Source organism: Quercus suber, unplaced genomic scaffold, assembly GCF_002906115.3.
Source record: "Quercus suber isolate HL8 unplaced genomic scaffold, Cork oak 2.0 scaffold_545, whole genome shotgun sequence".
In the NCBI taxonomy this organism is placed as follows: domain Eukaryota; kingdom Viridiplantae; phylum Streptophyta; class Magnoliopsida; order Fagales; family Fagaceae; genus Quercus; species Quercus suber.
Window position 1 is genome coordinate 300,173 of NW_027069993.1, and position 21,867 is coordinate 322,039.

The 21,867-nt window shown below is 33.4% G+C and overlaps 3 protein-coding genes across 3 annotated transcripts; all 3 read left to right on the forward strand.

The window, feature by feature from the left end:
* The first annotated feature begins 8,333 nt into the window (after positions 1-8,333).
* LOC136063597 (dehydrogenase FPY6-like) lies at positions 8,334-10,898 on the forward strand. Its single transcript, XM_065764217.1, has 4 exons — positions 8,334-8,787; positions 9,520-9,660; positions 10,482-10,530; positions 10,760-10,898. The coding sequence occupies exons 1-4, from the start codon at positions 8,644-8,646 to the stop codon at positions 10,831-10,833; spliced, it is 408 nt and encodes a 135-aa protein (XP_065620289.1). The 5' UTR covers positions 8,334-8,643; the 3' UTR covers positions 10,834-10,898.
* Positions 10,899-11,996: 1,098 nt separating this feature from the next.
* On the forward strand, positions 11,997-15,744 carry LOC111990531 (DNA topoisomerase 6 subunit B). The gene is made up of 6 exons (XM_065764210.1): positions 11,997-12,008; positions 13,472-13,647; positions 13,783-13,921; positions 13,993-14,087; positions 14,380-14,554; positions 15,246-15,744. Exons 1-6 carry the CDS (start codon positions 11,997-11,999, stop codon positions 15,390-15,392), a joined length of 744 nt encoding a protein of 247 aa, XP_065620282.1. The 3' UTR covers positions 15,393-15,744.
* A 2,312-nt stretch (positions 15,745-18,056) lies between these two features.
* On the forward strand, positions 18,057-19,911 carry LOC111990530 (pentatricopeptide repeat-containing protein At5g66520-like). The gene has a single exon (XM_024022319.2). It carries the CDS (start codon positions 18,427-18,429, stop codon positions 19,909-19,911), a length of 1,485 nt encoding a protein of 494 aa, XP_023878087.2. The 5' UTR covers positions 18,057-18,426.
* Positions 19,912-21,867: the final 1,956 nt, after the last annotated feature.

A 21,867-nucleotide genomic window follows, 5' to 3' on the forward strand; every position in this document is an offset into this window, starting at 1 on the left:
TTCAGCCCTATTAAGAACTTCATCACACAATCTTTCTCAAATTTTTCAGTCAAAATCCTCATTGCTCCACAAGAACACTCAGGCAAAGGATCACAATTCATCAATTCATCAGAAAGTGTCTTGAAGTTAGTGAAGTAATCACTCACTGAAAGATTGTTCTGAGAAATGTGAGAAATTGCCTTCTACAGTGAGTAGATCATGGTAGCATTGCCTTGAGCAAATCTGTGCTTCAAATCCAACCAGACCTGCCTAGCAGTCTCGTTATACATCACACTAGATTTGATGTTCTTGTTCACAGAGCTGTATAAGAACCATTGTGTTCGCAAGAGTCCAAGCTTTGTACAGTGGAGAATTGGCTTCTGGTTTACTGATAACACCATTGATGAACTCAATTTTGTTCTTGGTAGTGAGAGCAATAACCATTGCTCGTGACCAGGATGAATAATTGACATGTCCAATCAAAAGCTCAGTGACCAAAATGGAACCAGGGTTATCACCACTCTTCAAGCAATATGGATTGGGATTCAATTCATTAGAATCCGAAGAACCCACTGGATCTGGAACAGGAAGCGAAGAAGCTTGATCAGCGGAAGCCATTGTTACAAGCTCTGATACCATATTAAACTTTTACACTCAATGCTAAATCTCTCTCTCAGAGAGAGAGAGAGAGAGAGAGAGAGAGAGAGAGAGAGAGAGAGAGTCTCTCTCTCTCTCTCAAAAGGAGTAAATAGAAGAGTATTTCTTATTGAATGAAAAAGATGAAATGAAAGATTACAAGGAGCTCTGCTTTTATATGTACAAGCTGAGCATAAAAGAAAAACTAACTCCTACACGTGTCTAACTAATTAATCCATGGATTAAGGAGTTTGTTACAGAGATTAGAATTAGTTGAAGCCTCCTTTACATGTGTCTGCAGCTGATCTGATTGGCCTTTATGAGAACCAGGTGCTTTGACATTTCTCTTCTTAACTACCTTAAGTGATCTCTTCTTTATACAAAACGATCCCGTTTTCTTCAGCTTCTCAACACACTGCAATGTTATTTTCAAATCTGTATTATCTACCGGTGTTGTAACTACTATTGTCGAAAGTCTAATGATTTAATTTTAGTCCAAACCTTAATGGTCAAATGTAGCAATTTAAAGCTTGGGAATTAATTTGTAATATGACAAAATTACAAGGCAGTAAATTGTAATGTTCCATTAAAAATTTAAGGAAAAATTACACCAAACTACCTTGAGATATGAGGAAATGATAGTGACCAAAAGTTTTACAAAAATGATAATCTCTACCATTAGGTTTGTAATAAACATAATAAATACACTAAAATACATATTTTTCTCCATTGAGTTACCCAATTAAGCATTCATAATTTTTGGTAAATTGGCCATAGTGAGAGCTCACTTTTTGCCCAGGAACACAGCCTCTCTTCTATCTTTCTTGAGGCTGATTTTGAATTTGTCAACAAATCGTTGTTAAGTGAGGAGATCTCGTTGTTAAGACAGACTTCTAGCTAATACATTTGTTCAGGTAAATTTTCCTATGTTAGGAGACAAGGTAATCATGTTGCTCATAACATTATTAGACATGTTAGTGGTTTATTGATATGAATGGTGAATGTTCTTTCACACTTTAATACTATACTTTTAGTCGATTTGGCTGAATTATCTTCGTAAAAGTTTCAACATTCTTCTTTAAAATAAAATAAGGATTTTCAACAATAAATCTAGGAAAATTAGTAATGTTATAGTTTAACCAAAAGTAAGTTAGTTCATAAAAATATGGTAGCTCAAGGGTAAAATAGTTATATCATTATTATATTTCTTATATTTATCACAAAATCTTAGACGAGATTGTCATTTTTACAAAACTTTGATTTCTTATCTTCGTGGGTTGGGTTGTATTGAAAATAAATAAATAAAAACCCAATTCGGCCCAATACACCTCCTAGTTATTCTCCACAAATTTAAATTAGTTAAGGAAAAAAATTATATTATTAAAAAAAATATATATATATATATATATATATTCTTCATCGGAATTGATTTTTTAACTAGATGAAATAAGTTATTTATTATAAAAATTAATTTATAAATAAGGAGGAAAAGGAGGCACTATTCTGTCTCTTGTGACTATAATAATTCCTTGAGTGTTTCTTTTTCAATGAAGGACTTATTGTGTATAGATGTAGAAGTTTAGGCTTCTCTTTGACAAGAAGGTTGGTTCAATTGTTGAGCTTTGTTTGTTTCGATGGAAAACATGGTATAAAGATAGTTTTCCATATTTTTCAGTGTTTGGTAACATTAGAATAAATTAGTCAAAGGAAAACTATCTTTAGTCAACATAAAAAGTGTGGCTTATTTTAAGAGATCGCTTTCCACTAATTTGTTTTGGAAAACAACTATATTTCATCGCAAGCTAGGGGGTGTTTGGTAGAGTAGTTTGAAAATTGTTGTTTGTAGTTTTTTGAAATACGTGTGGATGAAAAAGTGTGTTGAAATGCGTGAAATGCTGTTTAAAAACTAAAAAATGTTGTTTGAAAACACAAACCAAATGGGCCCTATTGGAAGTTATGAGATTGTTTTTCAACTCATTAAATGTTACTACCAAACATAGGAAATTGAGATAGTTTTAGGGAAGATGTTTTTTGGAAAATAACTCATTTTCTAGAAAATATCATTGCTGAAACAAACAGAGTGTTAGTGTGGAATGTAATCTGAGCTTAAACATCTGTGAGAATACTCTACAATATTACTTTGTGCATCTTTTTTTTTTATATAAATAAAAAAATCAATTTATTGATATTAGAAGATTACTCCAGTACATAGGGAGTATACTAGAGCAACTCCTAAAAATTTTACAATCTAAAATTTAGGAGATAACCAAATTCTACTAAAGTCAATGGTGGCTAATTTTTCATCAAATCATATGAAGTTCTCAGGAATAATGTACGGAAATCACTAAGAGGTCTACTCATTTAAAGGTTCTATTATTTCTCTCTCCTTTAGACATAACAGAATGGAAAAAGATTTCCTCCAAATCATTTTGGAGAAATATCTTCTAACCCATTATGTGGCGATTTGATGACCATCCACTCATATTTTAATCACATGACTCATTAAGTGATTTAAACAAGTCACATGACTATTAAATGAGTCATATGATTAAAAGTATATGCGGATGATCATTTGATCTCTTACATAGTGGATTGAAGGAATATTCCTTCAAACTAGTTTGGATGAAAATCCACGACATCTATGCTCTTATTTTAATTTGAGATTGCAATAGTTAGCAAGTAGGGCGGGTGCTTATTATACTAATTCAGTTGGGTTTCTTGTTCCCACCCATCCTTTATTATTTTCCTATATGAGAATTAACAATTTGAGAATATCTATTTATCTAAGTAAGAAAATTACATGGAATGTTGTTCTCCTGGCAAGCTTCTTCTTTCATAATTTTTTTTTTTCTCTTTTTTTTTTTTTGGAAGTCCTGGCAAGCTTCTTATGAACTGTATTATTATTTTAAGATAATCCACTGTTAGCAGTTGGACAATATAAGTGGCAGGAGTGGCCGTAAAAAGTTGAAGCATTTACTCACACACACGTGCACATATTGAGTATAACTTAGGGATGTGGCTAACTGAAAATTGGGAGTGTTTTTTTAACTCTTGCTAATTTCTTGAGAGCATGCTATATTGCTTTACAATTAATGGGTACAGTGAGTAGTCAAATGGTCATAATCATTACTTTTTAATCATTTTTCAGTCACTTAACATTTATGAAGCATATAAAATCTGTTTTAATTGGCAGGGTTTGAACATCTTCCGATTTGCAAACCGGATTCCACTTCTTTTTGAGCAAGGTGCTGATGTTGTCACCAGGACTGCCCTTAAGAGAATCAAGTAAGATGTAGGCAGCAGTTGAATAATTTCTTTGGTTTCCTTCTCTCTCTCTCTCTCTCTCTCCCTCCTTTGTTGGGGGGGCGGGGGGGAGCTACAGAATTTTTTAACAGAATCTCCCCGAAACATCTTTTTCAGTTAAAATTAGAAAAGTTTATACCGTGTACCATAGAATTCTCCAATTTACATACAGTAACACGCATGTTCCAATTGTCACGGCCTGGGATATTGATAAAACAAGTGAGTGTTCCTTTCAATTTTAGTGTTCTGCTGTTTGTTTGTTTTCTTTTGTTTGCTTTCTTTTTTCTTTTTTCTTTTTTTTTTTCTATCGGTAACCTACCCATAGAGGTGGAACAATGGTGGAGGAGAAAGAGACAGTGAGAGAAATGTGGAGAGAGAGTCAGATGTAACACTTTTTTGGGTTTAAAGATAGGTATAAAATATAATAAATGATGGATAGTTAATGAGATCTTAATCAAAATAATAGTATTAATGAGGGTCTTTTTTGACTGTTGGATCTACTTAAATCCAATGGTTTAAAAAATGTGTAACTCTTTAGAGTCACACCAGGTGTAACTTGAACTAATCTCTCTCTCTCTCTCTCTCTCTCTCTCTCTCTCTCTCTCTCTCTCTCTCTCTCTCTCTCTCTCTATATATATATATATATATATATAAGTAGAGGTGTAGGAAAGTATGAGGTTCTGTCATGTATTGCTTCTGACAAAGAATTTTTACACATAAATTCTTTACTTAAGTGTCACATAAGAGATAAGGACTAATTAAAATTCAATAGATAAGAACTCTTATTTTCTTAGATTCATTGTATCATGACATTCCTTAAGTGCTACATTAGAGATAAGGACTAATCAAAAAACTCTTTATTTTCTTGGTTCATTATTTCAAGGCTTTCTTCTCTCTCACAAAACACACAACCTTTTGTGTTTCTTCTATTTACCATTTTCACCTCTTACACTTCTGCTACTTTACATACACCTGTCCATAGCCTTTCATCTTCATGTCATAAATTAGGCGCTTTTTTATTTTGTTTTAGCCCTCATAATTTATTGGTTTTTTGTAATTTTTTACTATTATATTGTGAGGTATTGGTATGAGCCTTGACCATGATGATTATTTTGGAGTTTTCTTTGTTGTGTATAAAGATTATCTCAGCTATAGTTGCAACCTCAAGTTTAGTTGCAGCGATTCAAGAATAGTATGCAAACGATGTATAGACTACAATCATATTGTTAGTTTTCTCTATCCAAAAAAAAAAAAAATTAAGTAGTTCTTTACATAATTTTTATATTCTTTCCCATATATCTTTCACATCTAGTACTTATCCACCTATATCTTTTTGATTACTTAGTTGTTAGTGTTGTTAATTATAGTTGTTGTGGTTAGTTAGGATTAGTTTCAAATTATTTAATTTGTTGTTAATTACAATTTTGATATATGATTATAAGTTAATCAGTGTGCTCTAGCTACTTCTCTATATAAAGACAAAGCTCATGTGTAAAATTAATAACACAATATCAATTCTTCCAATTTTAGCTTATATTTTTCTTGAATCTTAGCATTCTCATATATATATATATATATATATTTTTTTTTAAAAGGATAAAAAGGCTCTATTAGAGGCAATTAAATATTGATAAATGGTAGTAAATTAAGTCCATTTTTCTTTGTTTGATTACATTCTCTTTATGTTGGTACACAATTTTTTTTTTATTTTTTTTTTAAATTTAGATTACGAACAAAGTGTTTGAGTTTGGGGTCTTGGGATTTAGTGGTGAGAATAAAGTGGTTGAAGAAGTGTTCAGTTTAGAAATAAAATCTACATTTTATCTAGATGTTATTTTATTAGTTTAAACATTAAATTTATAATATGGTATGGACCCTTAGAAATGTCTAATAAGTAATAAACATGCATTTCTAATCTCATATATATATATATTAGTAAAGAAAACTCACTCAATAGTCGAATACTACTTCTAAGATAAGGAAAAATTATAAAATATAAATTTAAAACATTAAGTTTCAAAACATTCAACAATATTATGAGAAATATCATAAATACTATATAACAAAATGAGTATTATATATAAGTCTTAAAAAAATTGTTTTTTTATACAAGATGAAAAATCTACTTTAACCTAATCTAAATGTATATGTGTGCAAAACATTAACACATCAGCACATTATCTAGTAAATAATATTTACCTACTCTTGTGAATGTTGAAGTTGAAAGGGAACATGTGCCTAACTCTGTGACTGTTAAGGTTGGGAGGGAACATATGGGTAAGGGGTATGTGATGGATAGGTCTACTTTATATAAATAATATTTTCGCATCACTTTTTACAACAAATTTGTTGAATATTAGCTCTGATACCATGTTAAATGGACAATATTATCAAACGCAATGTGTTATACCATGTTGTGTATGCTAGAGTGGATGCGGAAGATGAAGCATAGAATAGGAACACTGAGAACACGAGGGTTACGTGGTTCAGCCTTGACGGCCTACATCCACGGAGGAATCCCTTAAGGGCTACATCTTTATTATATAAGAGTGTAGTACAATAACTTGTGTTACAATGAATCCTAACATGAGTATATATAGGCGACTAAACCCTATACTACTAGTACAAGTAGGAATGAGCTTGGGCCTATTACATTGGGCTAATATATGTCTAATATATATCTCTAACACCATCCCTCAAACTCAAGGTGGAAGCTCGATGAAGGCTTGAGGTTGGATAAGTATGAAAAGATCACTTGGAGATGCCTTGAAGAATGCCTTTGAAGAAACCACAATGAAGAATGTGCCAATTGACCAATTTTGGAGTTTCAAATGAAGAAACGGAGTCCAAAATTGGAATTTACGCGAAAAACTGAGCAAGATAGGCCCTTTCGGAAATTTTGACTTTTGGTCAAAGGTCAACGCAAAAAGTCAAAGTCAAAGAAATTCAAAGTCAACGGTCAGAGCTCATTGGTCAAATCCGGGTGGTCCGGGTCGGGTCGGTCCGGGTCAACAGTCAACAAGGTGACGTGGGCTGACGAGGCAACACTGCTGACGTGGCGAGTTGCGTGGCTGATGACGTAGTTAGGGCTGACGTGGCATTTGCTGACGTCATGATGACATCATCACAGTAATCGGCACGTGACTGATGCGTGTGAAGTTCACCGGCGTGTGGCGTAGATCCAGAAGTATGACGGCGCATGTAGGCACGTGTTAGCAAGATAACGGCCGTACTTCTCGGGTTTTGCAGATCGGTAGGCCACGAGTCCGACAGTCCGGTGTGTGTGGTCTCAATCCTATCTAAGATTCGAGATTTGTGGCAGCGCGTGGGTGATTTTTCGAAGCCAGCTGCAGCGCATGGTGGCGCGTGGCTGGGTTTCTGGTGACCGGAGTTCTGGATTTTCCTCACAGGAGGCTGAGGAGCACGTATGTGGGGTTGATTTCTTCAGGCAAAGTCTTGATTTGCACAAATCTGATAAGGAGAGTCACGACTTTGCTTGAGTTTGTGAATCTTGGACACAGCACTAAGCCACGGTGGCTGCAAGATGCCATGGAGTTTAGATCCAGCAGAGAAGCATGTGTGACTTCTGATGGTGGTGTGCACATTAGAATCTTCTTTGCTTGTTAGAGATTTTGTTTGATGCCAAGAACAGAGTTTGGCTCTGATACCATGTTGAATATTAGCTCTGATACTATGTTAAATGGACAATATTATCAAACGCAATGTGTTATACCATGTTGTGTATGCTAGAGTGGATGCGGAAGATGAAGCATATAATAGGAACACTGAGAACACGAGGGTTACGTGGTTCAACCTTGATGGCCTACATCCACGGAGGAATCCCTTAAGGGCTACATTTTTATTGTATAAGAGTGTAGTACAATAACTTGTGTTATAATAAACCCTAACATGAGTATATATAGGCGACTAAACCCTAGACTACTAGTACAAGTAGGAATAGGCTTGAGCCTATTACATTGGGCTAATATATGTCTAATATATATCTCTAACAAAATTTAAGTTAAAGTTTTATTGGCTGTTATGAATGGACAAAAAAAATAATTTAAATTGTTAAATTAAAACTAATAATAATTTATCATCTATAATTTATTGTAAAAATATTATGGACGAAACACTACCATTTTAAAATGTTATTTCCAAACAAATTACAACAATTTAACTGGTTTTATTTTATTATTATTATTTTTTTTGGTTGGCTGGTTTATTTATTAATGAGATGGTCCAGGGACATTTATTTAAATAATTAATACTTAATAGCCACTTCTGACAAAGAAATTACATCTATTGTTATTATCATTAATTTCTTTTGAGAAAGTACATCTATTGTTATTAGTAAAAGCATTTATAACTGTTTATTCAAACAGAAAACAAAATTGTAGCTGTAGAGGAGGCCATTGTCGCCTTAATTGATTAAATTAAATAAAGAAAAATATTCATTTATTTTACCCCAAAAAAGTACCTAATTATTTTCTAAAAAAATCCCAAAGCTCCATCAAACTCTCACTCTCTCTCTGACCATTTCAATCTCCATCTACATGTTAATTACATTCAGACAATACCCATTTTTTCAGATTCTGCATCTTCATTCTCTCAAAGAGCATTTTTTTGTTTTGTTTTGTTTTTTAAGGCAAAAACAAAAAACCCACTTGCAGTGAGACTTGAAGAAGAAGTGCAAGGAGATTGAACATTTGAAGAAGAACCCAAATGGCAGGAACTGCAGGGATGGCAAACGAGAAACCCCAGTTGGCCATTCTTGGAGCTGGGATTTTTGTGAGGAATCAGTACATTCCAAGACTAGCTGAGATCTCTCACCTCTTCAACCTTAAAGCCATTTGGAGCCGCACTGAGGTACATACATAAAAGTTACAATCTTTCCTTTTTTGTGCAATGCAATAATTAGTCTTAGTTTGGTTATTACTAAAAGTTTTGGTAAATTTTTTTTTTTTAAATTCTATGGTACTTAAAGATCTACTCCATATAAGGAAAGTGCTAAATTAATCAAAGTCTTTGGATTAAGTTTATTACTCTTATTTTTGTAATTTTAATGTTTGAATTATGTTGTCTTGTCATTGTAAGAACATTATAAGACAATGCAAGCTTTTATTTTGCCATGTTTCTGTGTTTCTTTATTTAAATCAAGAAAAAAAAAAGGGTTCTGTTTCAACTGTTAGTTGATTTTCAAATTAAGGATCTGGGATTTATTATTTCTTGAAGATCAGAGCTTTCCCAGATGGGTTCAATTTTGTGAACCTGATTTCAGTGCTTACATAAATTACAATGATTTTGATAATGCCAATAATCTTATAGCACAGGGAAATTTTTGTTTTTTATGCTGGAAAATCTTTTCTTTGAAAAAAAAAAGTATTGGGTAGAAGGAAGGTAACAATGGGATATCTTTGTTTTGTGTGTGTGTTTCAGAATTGTAGATCCTATTACGACATCCTATATAGTATTGGGATGTCTATTTTTTTCCCTCTTCATTTTTTATTTCCTGGAATTCGTTTCCCTGTACAAAGGCTCTGGGGAAATGATAGTTAATAATGGGGTATTCTGTGTTTTCATGTGTGTGTTACTGCACAGGAATCGGCGAGACGTGCAGTTGAGAATGCTAGTAAATACTTTCCTGGAGTGCTATGTAAGTGGGGGGTTAAGGGTCTTGATGAAATCATCCATGATGATTCAATACCTGGGGTTGCTGTGGTTTTGGCTGGACATACACAGGTACCTTACTCTTTATTTCTCTCTTTTAAATCCACAAATCGGCTTGCCCATCAGTTTTTCAAGAAACATATTTGCTCATGGTAGATTCTTTGATTTTGATTTTTTCTTTTGGGTTTTATTTTCAGTGCCTGATGATTTCAAAGCCAACTGTTATTTTCAAGTGGAAGTTTTAGAAATTCAAGCTTGACATTTTTGTTAATGTGTGCATTCAAGAAAAGTAGTACTGAGGAATTGCTTTTATGAGTGTTACAACATTTTTGGTACATGCAAAAAATAGTAAATTTGCTTTAGGGTCATGTTAATGGGTGCCCTTAGGGTAATTGATAATAAATCCATTTTAGGAAAATTTTGACACTACTTTCATTGGAAATATAAAAAGCTGTCAAAATAGTTAATTCTTTTTTTCTTTTCCCATAAAATTTTCTAAAAATATTTGCTAAACTAATGCCTTTAGAGCATATGTTAACTTTTTCCTTTGTTTTATTCTTAACTATTGCTTGTATTATCATTCTCCTCTGTCATCTGAATTGCTAAAATAAATCTCAAGCTGATCCTCAATGAATTATATCAAGTAGATAAAATATGGCTTTGCAGAAAAGTAAGAAGCAAAGTTAGTTGACTTGGGAAAAAATCACTAAGTCAAATATGGATATTGAGTCCATGCAAGTGTTTAAATGTAATTCCTTTTTTAGAGAAAATGTCAGCAGACCCTTTAGAATGCCCCTGCTCAGTTTCTTTATTGTGCAAGATGTGAAAGTCAATAGCTCTAGCATTTATAATTATTAGTTACACGACTCTTACGTGTGAATCAATTTGCTCAGGTTGATATATCACTGAGGCTGCTGAAGGCCGGGAAGCATGTCCTTCAAGGTAATTTACCTTTCACAATAGCCACAAATGGATGACCATTCTCTTGAGACAACAAAAAAGAAAAAGAAAAAGAAAAAAAAGGGGAACTTTTGGGGCCAGTGCATTGTATTTCATTTAACAGAATCCATATATCTTATGATTTACAAAATATATTCTTCTGGACAATGTACTAAAGTTTCCCTTTTGGACATGCTGTATGTGTTGCTTGGCTAACTTGGTGTATCTGAAGAGAAACCGGCTGCAGCTTGTAAGTATGATGCATTTTCAATTGAATCAAGCATATTATCATATATTTCTGTGTAACTTATCAATGATATGTACAAATGGATATTGTGGTCATTTCATACTAGTATTTTCTTTTGATTAAATATGTTTATATGCGACCAATCATACCTAAATCAACTCATGCCAATATCTGATATTAATTTCAAATATATTAATTAGTGAGTGTAATGAAACAAATTTCAGCCATAATGTCATATAAATACATGACCCTACTTGCAATTAAAAAAAAAAAATCTTGATTGTTAGTGGCAGCCTCCAATTCCAAAAGAAATCAATACATAAAAGAATGAAAGCATAATACAAAACATTATTGAAAATATATTCTCTGTTGATTTTGATAAATTCCTGTAAAACATTGATCATAAGATTTATAAATGCAACTTTCAGGAATACAATGAAAAGAACATCGAATAACTGAAATAGAAAAGCTTCTCTCTTTTATCAAACTGCCTCCACAATTCTTTATCATGTCCTTTAAATCCACCTGCAGGTTTCTTTTTTTTTTTTTGGATAAGTAATAATAGCTGCAGGTTTCTATTGAGTACGCTTCAAATACTTTTCTTTGTTCTCGGGCTTTTTTGGAACCAACAAGACTTTTAGGCAGACCACCAGAAACTCTTGCTGTTTCTGCAACCCAAAAAAAAAAAAAAAATGTGGGCCCCATTGACAAAGGCTATGGAACTTTTTCCTTGTCAGATTACAACTCTAATTGTGGTGGGGCCAAATCTATTACCTTTTAAGTGCTAAAGTTTACTTCCCACTTCACTTTAAGAATAGTGTACCCAATGAGCTTACTTTATTGCTGGAAATTCTTCAACCAAGGGCCTGCACTTTGACCTATATTCAGCTCAAATTTAAGCATTTTTTTGGGTATTTTTGCCTCCCTCTAAACGCCGAAAATTATTATGTATAAATCTCTTGTTTTTATTNAAAAAAAAATATATATATATATATATATATTCTTCATCGGAATTGATTTTTTAACTAGATGAAATAAGTTATTTATTATAAAAATTAATTTATAAATAAGGAGGAAAAGGAGGCACTATTCTGTCTCTTGTGACTATAATAATTCCTTGAGTGTTTCTTTTTCAATGAAGGACTTATTGTGTATAGATGTAGAAGTTTAGGCTTCTCTTTGACAAGAAGGTTGGTTCAATTGTTGAGCTTTGTTTGTTTCGATGGAAAACATGGTATAAAGATAGTTTTCCATATTTTTCAGTGTTTGGTAACATTAGAATAAATTAGTCAAAGGAAAACTATCTTTAGTCAACATAAAAAGTGTGGCTTATTTTAAGAGATCGCTTTCCACTAATTTGTTTTGGAAAACAACTATATTTCATCGCAAGCTAGGGGGTGTTTGGTAGAGTAGTTTGAAAATTGTTGTTTGTAGTTTTTTGAAATACGTGTGGATGAAAAAGTGTGTTGAAATGCGTGAAATGCTGTTTAAAAACTAAAAAATGTTGTTTGAAAACACAAACCAAATGGGCCCTATTGGAAGTTATGAGATTGTTTTTCAACTCATTAAATGTTACTACCAAACATAGGAAATTGAGATAGTTTTAGGGAAGATGTTTTTTGGAAAATAACTCATTTTCTAGAAAATATCATTGCTGAAACAAACAGAGTGTTAGTGTGGAATGTAATCTGAGCTTAAACATCTGTGAGAATACTCTACAATATTACTTTGTGCATCTTTTTTTTTTATATAAATAAAAAAATCAATTTATTGATATTAGAAGATTACTCCAGTACATAGGGAGTATACTAGAGCAACTCCTAAAAATTTTACAATCTAAAATTTAGGAGATAACCAAATTCTACTAAAGTCAATGGTGGCTAATTTTTCATCAAATCATATGAAGTTCTCAGGAATAATGTACGGAAATCACTAAGAGGTCTACTCATTTAAAGGTTCTATTATTTCTCTCTCCTTTAGACATAACAGAATGGAAAAAGATTTCCTCCAAATCATTTTGGAGAAATATCTTCTAACCCATTATGTGGCGATTTGATGACCATCCACTCATATTTTAATCACATGACTCATTAAGTGATTTAAACAAGTCACATGACTATTAAATGAGTCATATGATTAAAAGTATATGCGGATGATCATTTGATCTCTTACATAGTGGATTGAAGGAATATTCCTTCAAACTAGTTTGGATGAAAATCCACGACATCTATGCTCTTATTTTAATTTGAGATTGCAATAGTTAGCAAGTAGGGCGGGTGCTTATTATACTAATTCAGTTGGGTTTCTTGTTCCCACCCATCCTTTATTATTTTCCTATATGAGAATTAACAATTTGAGAATATCTATTTATCTAAGTAAGAAAATTACATGGAATGTTGTTCTCCTGGCAAGCTTCTTCTTTCATAATTTTTTTTTTTCTCTTTTTTTTTTTTTGGAAGTCCTGGCAAGCTTCTTATGAACTGTATTATTATTTTAAGATAATCCACTGTTAGCAGTTGGACAATATAAGTGGCAGGAGTGGCCGTAAAAAGTTGAAGCATTTACTCACACACACGTGCACATATTGAGTATAACTTAGGGATGTGGCTAACTGAAAATTGGGAGTGTTTTTTTAACTCTTGCTAATTTCTTGAGAGCATGCTATATTGCTTTACAATTAATGGGTACAGTGAGTAGTCAAATGGTCATAATCATTACTTTTTAATCATTTTTCAGTCACTTAACATTTATGAAGCATATAAAATCTGTTTTAATTGGCAGGGTTTGAACATCTTCCGATTTGCAAACCGGATTCCACTTCTTTTTGAGCAAGGTGCTGATGTTGTCACCAGGACTGCCCTTAAGAGAATCAAGTAAGATGTAGGCAGCAGTTGAATAATTTCTTTGGTTTCCTTCTCTCTCTCTCTCTCTCTCTCCCTCCTTTGTTGGGGGGGCGGGGGGGAGCTACAGAATTTTTTAACAGAATCTCCCCGAAACATCTTTTTCAGCTGGAATAATTACAAGATCAACCAGACACAGGATAAGATTGGTGTTTTTGTGAGCATAGTAAGCACAAAAATCCCCTTCAAAGGTACCGGGAAAGAGTATATTGGAGATGATATAAGTGAGATAGCTACTGCTGTTAAGGTGGGTAGTTTTGAATTTTGATTTATTCCATTACAAAATAATTAAATAAACTAACAGCATTGTTTCTCCAGTCTGCTGTCCAGCAATGTTGCATCCAGCTAAAATCCAAAATAGTGAAGAAGATACAGGCACGTGAGCAGCAGGAGAGAAAAAGAAATTTAAGCAAGTAAGTCCAATACTTTTTTTCCTCCACGAATGAGTAAACTACCCATTTTGAAACCGTGTTTTTTTCAAAGTACAGCTTTTCTAAATGTCACTTTTTCTAGATACAGCTTTTTCAAACAGTCCATATTCCAAAAACTGAAAAAAAAAAAAAAAAAAAAAAAAAATAGTGTGAGGTATACCTTCAGTTAGTTTGGACTTTTTAATTGTTGAATTGGGAACAAGACTGAACAGGCATAAATGACGTTATTCTTCCTGCTTGCATGAACTTAAATCAGATTATAATCTCTTGGCAGGTATATACCTGATGCTACGAATGCTGTATATGATGTTTTGAAAGAAATGGCACAGTTACATGCATCTAAGAAGAAACGTTATGAGAATGAGGATGCAGAAATATTAAAAAAAGTATCTGCTAAGTTGATTACAAAAGAAACACTGAGGCAAAAGCTGGCTGAGCATGTTGAAAAGGTAAGCACTCAACTTGTATGGTGCCTGAATTTTCTTATGAAGATGTTCAACAATAAAAAATGGCTTTTTGGACACCTATCCAATGTTTTCTGGGTGGATGCGTTGGGTACTGCCTAAGAGGAAATCCAAAATGAACTTTAAAATTTTACATTTGATACATGAAGCATCCCTTCAGTGTAAGTGCGGATTACTTTTGCTTAAAACTGATATAGATAGACCACTTGGCACGTGCATCATCATGCCAAATCTTAGGGAGGAAACAGAACGTTCTTGTTTTATGGATCAAACCACATGCTAATAGATGTGCAATGAAATTGTTTGACCACTCCAGAATATATCTGGCTCCTCACAATGAAGTGATTGTGTCTTTTAAGATAAATTAATATTTTGGGAAGCTGCAAATTTGACCAGCAAGTTTCAACCTCATTAAAATTATCAATTCGAATACTTGGGTTTCATGACCATGATGAATTGTTGGCCAAACTGGTTCTTGAATGCTTCCGAGTTCCCTTAGCTTCTATTTTTTGGTAAGATCTTTGGCATATATGGAAGGTAATTGATACCCAGTAATGATTTCTTAGAAGAAAATGGGGAAAATAAGAGAGAGAGAGAGAGAGAGAGAGAAGAGGAGGGGGGGGGGGGGGGAGGTTATTTCCAATACATATGGTGACCTTTTCACCTATATTTGCAGGTGGACTATGAGATGGCATTGGAGTATGCTACACACGGTGGAGTGAGTGAAGAACCCAAAGAAGCCATATATATACAGTCACTGGAAACTGAACCTAAGTTCATTGATTTACGCAGCCCCATCTTTGTTTTCAGACTCTTCCAATAGTAATTTTTTTAGATATTCTTTTAGTTTGTTAAAAAAAAAATTCTATTAGTCTGGTTTTGGATAGAATAGAATAGCAAAGAAGAGTATGAGACCAACCCCAAAGTTTCTTGAGTATCCACAGTGTATCCCAAAATGTTGGAACCAATGCTTTGTGGCTGAAAGCATAGCAAAGAAAATTCAAATTTGTTTTCATTAGTCACTATCATTACTGGATTTCCTTGTATCAAGTAAGCAAATGAAGGAAAGAACGAATAAAAATTGAATGTTCAGAGCTGAATGTACTCCGTATGACACATTCAGAAAATGTTTGTATTCTCTCCATGTTAAGCAAAAGCAGATTTTGATTTATGAATTCTGAGATGTTTTAGTACTAAGTTTTTCCTCTGCTAGCTTAAGTTTGGAGCCGAGCTGGCTTCTGACTGATGGACAATATTAATGTCAATGTGGAAAATTCCCTTTTTTTTTTTCTTTTTTTTTTTTTTTTGATGAGAATGTGGAAAATCCCTTAATAAAATGAAGCCTGCATTAAATTGTTTGAGTGCTAAGGGACAAGGTCATAGGTTAAGCCTTTTTGAAAATTGCAACAGCATTCTTAACCCTAGGCTGGTAGCCTAAGTGACAAAAAAGAAATTGCACATTTTGGCATGTTGTGATTGGAATATGAGGAGCATAATTTTGTATGTTCAACTAAGTGTGCGTTTGGATTGCACATTTCCAGCGTGCAATCTAGCGTTTGTGTTTTTGTCTGGGTCCTATGGCACTATTCACAACCCAGCCAAAAACGCAAAAATGTGCATACGAATGCATTTTTGGGTTCCACAGCACTATTCACACTTTTAAAAAATATTTTACTACAGTGTTTTCAACAATAAGTTTTCAGTTTTTAGCAAATAAGCGGTATTCAAACACAATTTTTTGATGTGTGGATATTTTCCATTTCAAATTACTAAAAGATTAAAGTTTATGCATTCAATATTCAAACCTTCAAAATATGTACACAATTACGTATATTCAATGAACATAATTTACCAAAAATATATAAATTTTGTATATTTTACATACACAATTTTTTAAAAAATATTCACAATTCTATACACAATTTTCAAAATATGTAAATGATTTTGTATATTCACTATATACATTTTTTTGAACAATATACCTAATTTTGTACATTTAACTTACAAAATTATTAAGAATGTACACTGTGAGAGGACGAGAACTCGAGGACAAGTTCAAACGAAAGAAGTCCAACGTCAAAAAAGCAGAACGCAGAAAGCACTGACAGCAAGCCCTTGGGATTGATGTAAACAACTTATTGCAAGCACGAGGAGACTGCAATGCCCAAGGACCCTGAGAATACTTTCGTGTCCTTGGAAGGGTCGAGGACCAACTCTGAAGTCCATTGAGCATAAACCGAGGAAGAGTAGGAAGATTTGTCAGCAAACAAAGAAGGGAAAAAGGCAAATAAATCATTCATCATTTCTGCATTCAATGCTCTAAACCCACTTAACCGGTCGTATTAATAAAAAAATAACCCCTAAACAGTATCGTCATAGCTCATAACCTGGAGTAGAAGTCTTCCAGTGAAATCTTGGTGGGACAAGTATCAAGGAAAATAAACCTAAACCTTCTAAGTGGAAGACTAAGATGTAACCTAGGAGGCTATATAAGGTGGAAAGATCTTTGTAAAGGAAAAGGAAACATTTTTTCAGAAAATGGAGAGATATAAGAGTGTATTTATTATCTAAGAATAAGTGTAATTGGTACCTCGGACCAAACTCGAGGAGCATAATATAAGCCACCCGAGGCTCTTTTTAACCAACTCTCATGTCATACACTTATGCTTAAAGTTAATCTTTTCATTTCTAGTTAATCTAGTACACCTAAATAGGGGTATTAAAGGTTGATTAGCATCCCACATTTATAAATTAATTGTGTAAGAAAAAAACAAGCTTGACTTATTTTTGCTCGCCACATACACAATTATGTTTATTCAACGTACACAATTTTTTTTTAAAATGTAAACAATTATGTATATTTAATGTATATAAGTTTTTAAAGAATGTACACAATTTTATATATTCAAAGTGCAAAATATTTAAACATGTACACAATTATATATCTAGTGTACACAATTATATATTTAAAGTAAACATTTTTTTTAAAGAATGAACATAATTCTATACAATCAATATATACAATTTTTTTTTTTGGATAAACAATATACACAATTTTGTATATTCAGAAAACACAAAAATAGTGTACATAACTTCTGTATATTTAGCGTACACATTTTGTTAAAGGAGAAAAATATCATTTTGACCCTTATATTTTTGAGTTATAATCAATTTTATCCTATATTTTGGTAGTGGTTAATTTTGTCATTGTTATTTTTATCTTGTAATCAATTTGGCCATTACCATTAACTTATTAATGAAAAATACTTATGTGACACCCGGCGTGTATGTTGGAGGCATTAAAATAATAATAATAATAATAATAATAATAATAATAAATTTTTTAAATAAAAACATTAAAAAATCTACGTCATCAGCATTCAAATAAAAAAAAAATCCTTTTTTTATCAGAAATTTTTTTAAAAAAATTCCTAATAACATAAACAAAATAATATGAAATAAAAAAATAAAAACGCTTATTTTCTTTTCTCTCACTTTCTTAGCCACCAAACACGTCAACAAACACAAAAAATCTGAGTTTGCTTCTTTTATTGGTGCAAAAACAAGGCGAAGAAGAAAGATGAACACGGATGAACAACATAGATATTGCTCTCTCTCTCTCTCTCTCTCTCTCTCTCTTTAATTTCCGGTTAAAATAAGGTTCCTCTCCTCTCTCATTGTGTGCCTTTTTGGTCTCTTCCAATCACACACCAAAGCAGAGTAAAGAAGAAAGATGGAGAGCCGGTGACTCTGTCAGGGCCTTCAAGTAGTGATTTTTCATGGCAAAAGAATTGATCTTTCAAGAAAAAATAAAATGAAAAGCCATTCACACAATTTTTGAAAATTCGACCGTTAAAATGAGACGTTGTTACTCCACTTTCAAAAGACAGTCAAATTCAAATCACACGCCCATATCTCTTCTTGATTCGTGCAAATCAATCCAACAAACCAAACAAGCCCATGCCCAGCTGATCACCACTGGCCTTATTCTACACCCTATCCCAGCAAATAAACTCCTCAAAACGCTCAATCTTTCAAGCTCTGCTTCTATTTCTTATGCCCACCAAGTGTTTGATCAAATTCCCTTTCCTGATTGCTTCCTCTACAATACCATGATCAATGCCCATTCACTCTCACCCACTTCTTCTCATAATTCTCTTATTTTATTTCGATCAATGATCCGGGGTTCGGGGCTTTTGCCTAACCAGTACACTTTTGTGTTTGTGTTTAAAGCTTGCGGCAATGGGTTGGGAGTTTTGGAGGGGGAGCAAATTCAGGTTCATGCAATAAAGGTTGGGTTGGAGAACAATGTGTTTGTTACGAATGCGTTGATTGGGATGTATGCAAATTGGGGTTTGGTTGAGGAGGCTAGAAGGGTGTTTGATTGGAGTGTGAATCGGGATTTGTATTCGTGGAATATTATGCTTGGTGGATATGTGGGGACAGGTGATATGGTTAGAGCTATGGATTTGTTTGATGAAATGTGTGAACGTGATGTTGTATCATGGAGTACTATCATAGCTGGTTACGTCCAGGTGGGTTGTTTCATGGAGGCCTTGGATCTCTTCCACAAGATGCTGCAAACAGGTCCTAAACCAAATGAGTTTACACTGGTAAGTGCTCTTGCAGCCTGTGCAAATCTAGTGACATTGGATCAAGGAAGGTGGATCCATGTTTATCTTGACAAGGGTGAGATCAAGATGAATGAGCAAGTTCTAGCTAGCCTAATTGACATGTACTCAAAGTGTGGAGAGATAGAATTTGCATCAAAGATATTCCACCATGAACGTGGTCTGAAGCGGAAGGTTTGGCCTTGGAATGCCATGATTGGTGGATTTGCAATGCATGGCAAATCCCAGGAAGCAATTGATACTTTTGAGCAAATGAAGATCGAAAGAGTTTCTCCTAACAAGGTCACATTTATTGCCTTATTAAATGCTTGCAGCCATGGAAATATGGTTCATGAGGGAAGGGGTTATTTTGAATCAATGGCAAGTTCTTATGGAATTGAGCCAGAGATAGAGCACTATGGGTGTATGGTAGATCTACTAGGCCGCACTGGACTCTTGAAAGAAGCTGAAGAGGTCATATCTAGTATGCCAATGGCTCCAGATGCTGCCATTTGGGGGGCATTACTTGGTGCTTGTAGAATTCATAAAGATATGAAAAGGGGAGAGCAAGTAGGAAAAGTTTTAAAAGATTTGCATTCCAACCATATTGGTTGTCACGTTCTATTGTCTAACATTTATTCTGCATCTGGGAGATGGAATGAAGCAAAATATGTAAGAGAGAAGATTGAAGTAAGTGGCAGAAAGAAAACCCCTAAAAAAAAAAAAAATTAAGTAGTTCTTTACATAATTTTTATATTCTTTCCCATATATCTTTCACATCTAGTACTTATCCACCTATATCTTTTTGATTACTTAGTTGTTAGTGTTGTTAATTATAGTTGTTGTGGTTAGTTAGGATTAGTTTCAAATTATTTAATTTGTTGTTAATTACAATTTTGATATATGATTATAAGTTAATCAGTGTGCTCTAGCTACTTCTCTATATAAAGACAAAGCTCATGTGTAAAATTAATAACACAATATCAATTCTTCCAATTTTAGCTTATATTTTTCTTGAATCTTAGCATTCTCATATATATATATATATATATATTTTTTTTTAAAAGGATAAAAAGGCTCTATTAGAGGCAATTAAATATTGATAAATGGTAGTAAATTAAGTCCATTTTTCTTTGTTTGATTACATTCTCTTTATGTTGGTACACAATTTTTTTTTTATTTTTTTTTTAAATTTAGATTACGAACAAAGTGTTTGAGTTTGGGGTCTTGGGATTTAGTGGTGAGAATAAAGTGGTTGAAGAAGTGTTCAGTTTAGAAATAAAATCTACATTTTATCTAGATGTTATTTTATTAGTTTAAACATTAAATTTATAATATGGTATGGACCCTTAGAAATGTCTAATAAGTAATAAACATGCATTTCTAATCTCATATATATATATATTAGTAAAGAAAACTCACTCAATAGTCGAATACTACTTCTAAGATAAGGAAAAATTATAAAATATAAATTTAAAACATTAAGTTTCAAAACATTCAACAATATTATGAGAAATATCATAAATACTATATAACAAAATGAGTATTATATATAAGTCTTAAAAAAATTGTTTTTTTATACAAGATGAAAAATCTACTTTAACCTAATCTAAATGTATATGTGTGCAAAACATTAACACATCAGCACATTATCTAGTAAATAATATTTACCTACTCTTGTGAATGTTGAAGTTGAAAGGGAACATGTGCCTAACTCTGTGACTGTTAAGGTTGGGAGGGAACATATGGGTAAGGGGTATGTGATGGATAGGTCTACTTTATATAAATAATATTTTCGCATCACTTTTTACAACAAATTTGTTGAATATTAGCTCTGATACCATGTTAAATGGACAATATTATCAAACGCAATGTGTTATACCATGTTGTGTATGCTAGAGTGGATGCGGAAGATGAAGCATAGAATAGGAACACTGAGAACACGAGGGTTACGTGGTTCAGCCTTGACGGCCTACATCCACGGAGGAATCCCTTAAGGGCTACATCTTTATTATATAAGAGTGTAGTACAATAACTTGTGTTACAATGAATCCTAACATGAGTATATATAGGCGACTAAACCCTATACTACTAGTACAAGTAGGAATGAGCTTGGGCCTATTACATTGGGCTAATATATGTCTAATATATATCTCTAACACCATCCCTCAAACTCAAGGTGGAAGCTCGATGAAGGCTTGAGGTTGGATAAGTATGAAAAGATCACTTGGAGATGCCTTGAAGAATGCCTTTGAAGAAACCACAATGAAGAATGTGCCAATTGACCAATTTTGGAGTTTCAAATGAAGAAACGGAGTCCAAAATTGGAATTTACGCGAAAAACTGAGCAAGATAGGCCCTTTCGGAAATTTTGACTTTTGGTCAAAGGTCAACGCAAAAAGTCAAAGTCAAAGAAATTCAAAGTCAACGGTCAGAGCTCATTGGTCAAATCCGGGTGGTCCGGGTCGGGTCGGTCCGGGTCAACAGTCAACAAGGTGACGTGGGCTGACGAGGCAACACTGCTGACGTGGCGAGTTGCGTGGCTGATGACGTAGTTAGGGCTGACGTGGCATTTGCTGACGTCATGATGACATCATCACAGTAATCGGCACGTGACTGATGCGTGTGAAGTTCACCGGCGTGTGGCGTAGATCCAGAAGTATGACGGCGCATGTAGGCACGTGTTAG

What these genes read in the sequence shown, in the direction of transcription:
- LOC111990530 (XM_024022319.2), top strand. Translation starts at nt 18,427, where the DNA reads ATGAGACGTTGTTACTCCACTTTCAAAAGACAGTCAAATTCAAATCAC.
- LOC111990531 (XM_065764210.1), top strand. An exon ending in AGAAAAAGAAATTTAAGCAA is followed by an intron (nt 14,088 to 14,379) that starts GTAAGTCCAATA and finishes ATCTCTTGGCAG; the next exon opens with GTATATACCTGATGCTACGA. An exon ending in TGGCTGAGCATGTTGAAAAG is followed by an intron (nt 14,555 to 15,245) that starts GTAAGCACTCAA and finishes CTATATTTGCAG; the next exon opens with GTGGACTATGAGATGGCATT.
- LOC136063597 (XM_065764217.1), top strand. Translation starts at nt 8,644, where the DNA reads ATGGCAGGAACTGCAGGGATGGCAAACGAGAAACCCCAGTTGGCCATT. An exon ending in CCATTTGGAGCCGCACTGAG is followed by an intron (nt 8,788 to 9,519) that starts GTACATACATAA and finishes GTTACTGCACAG; the next exon opens with GAATCGGCGAGACGTGCAGT. An exon ending in TTTTGGCTGGACATACACAG is followed by an intron (nt 9,661 to 10,481) that starts GTACCTTACTCT and finishes CAATTTGCTCAG; the next exon opens with GTTGATATATCACTGAGGCT.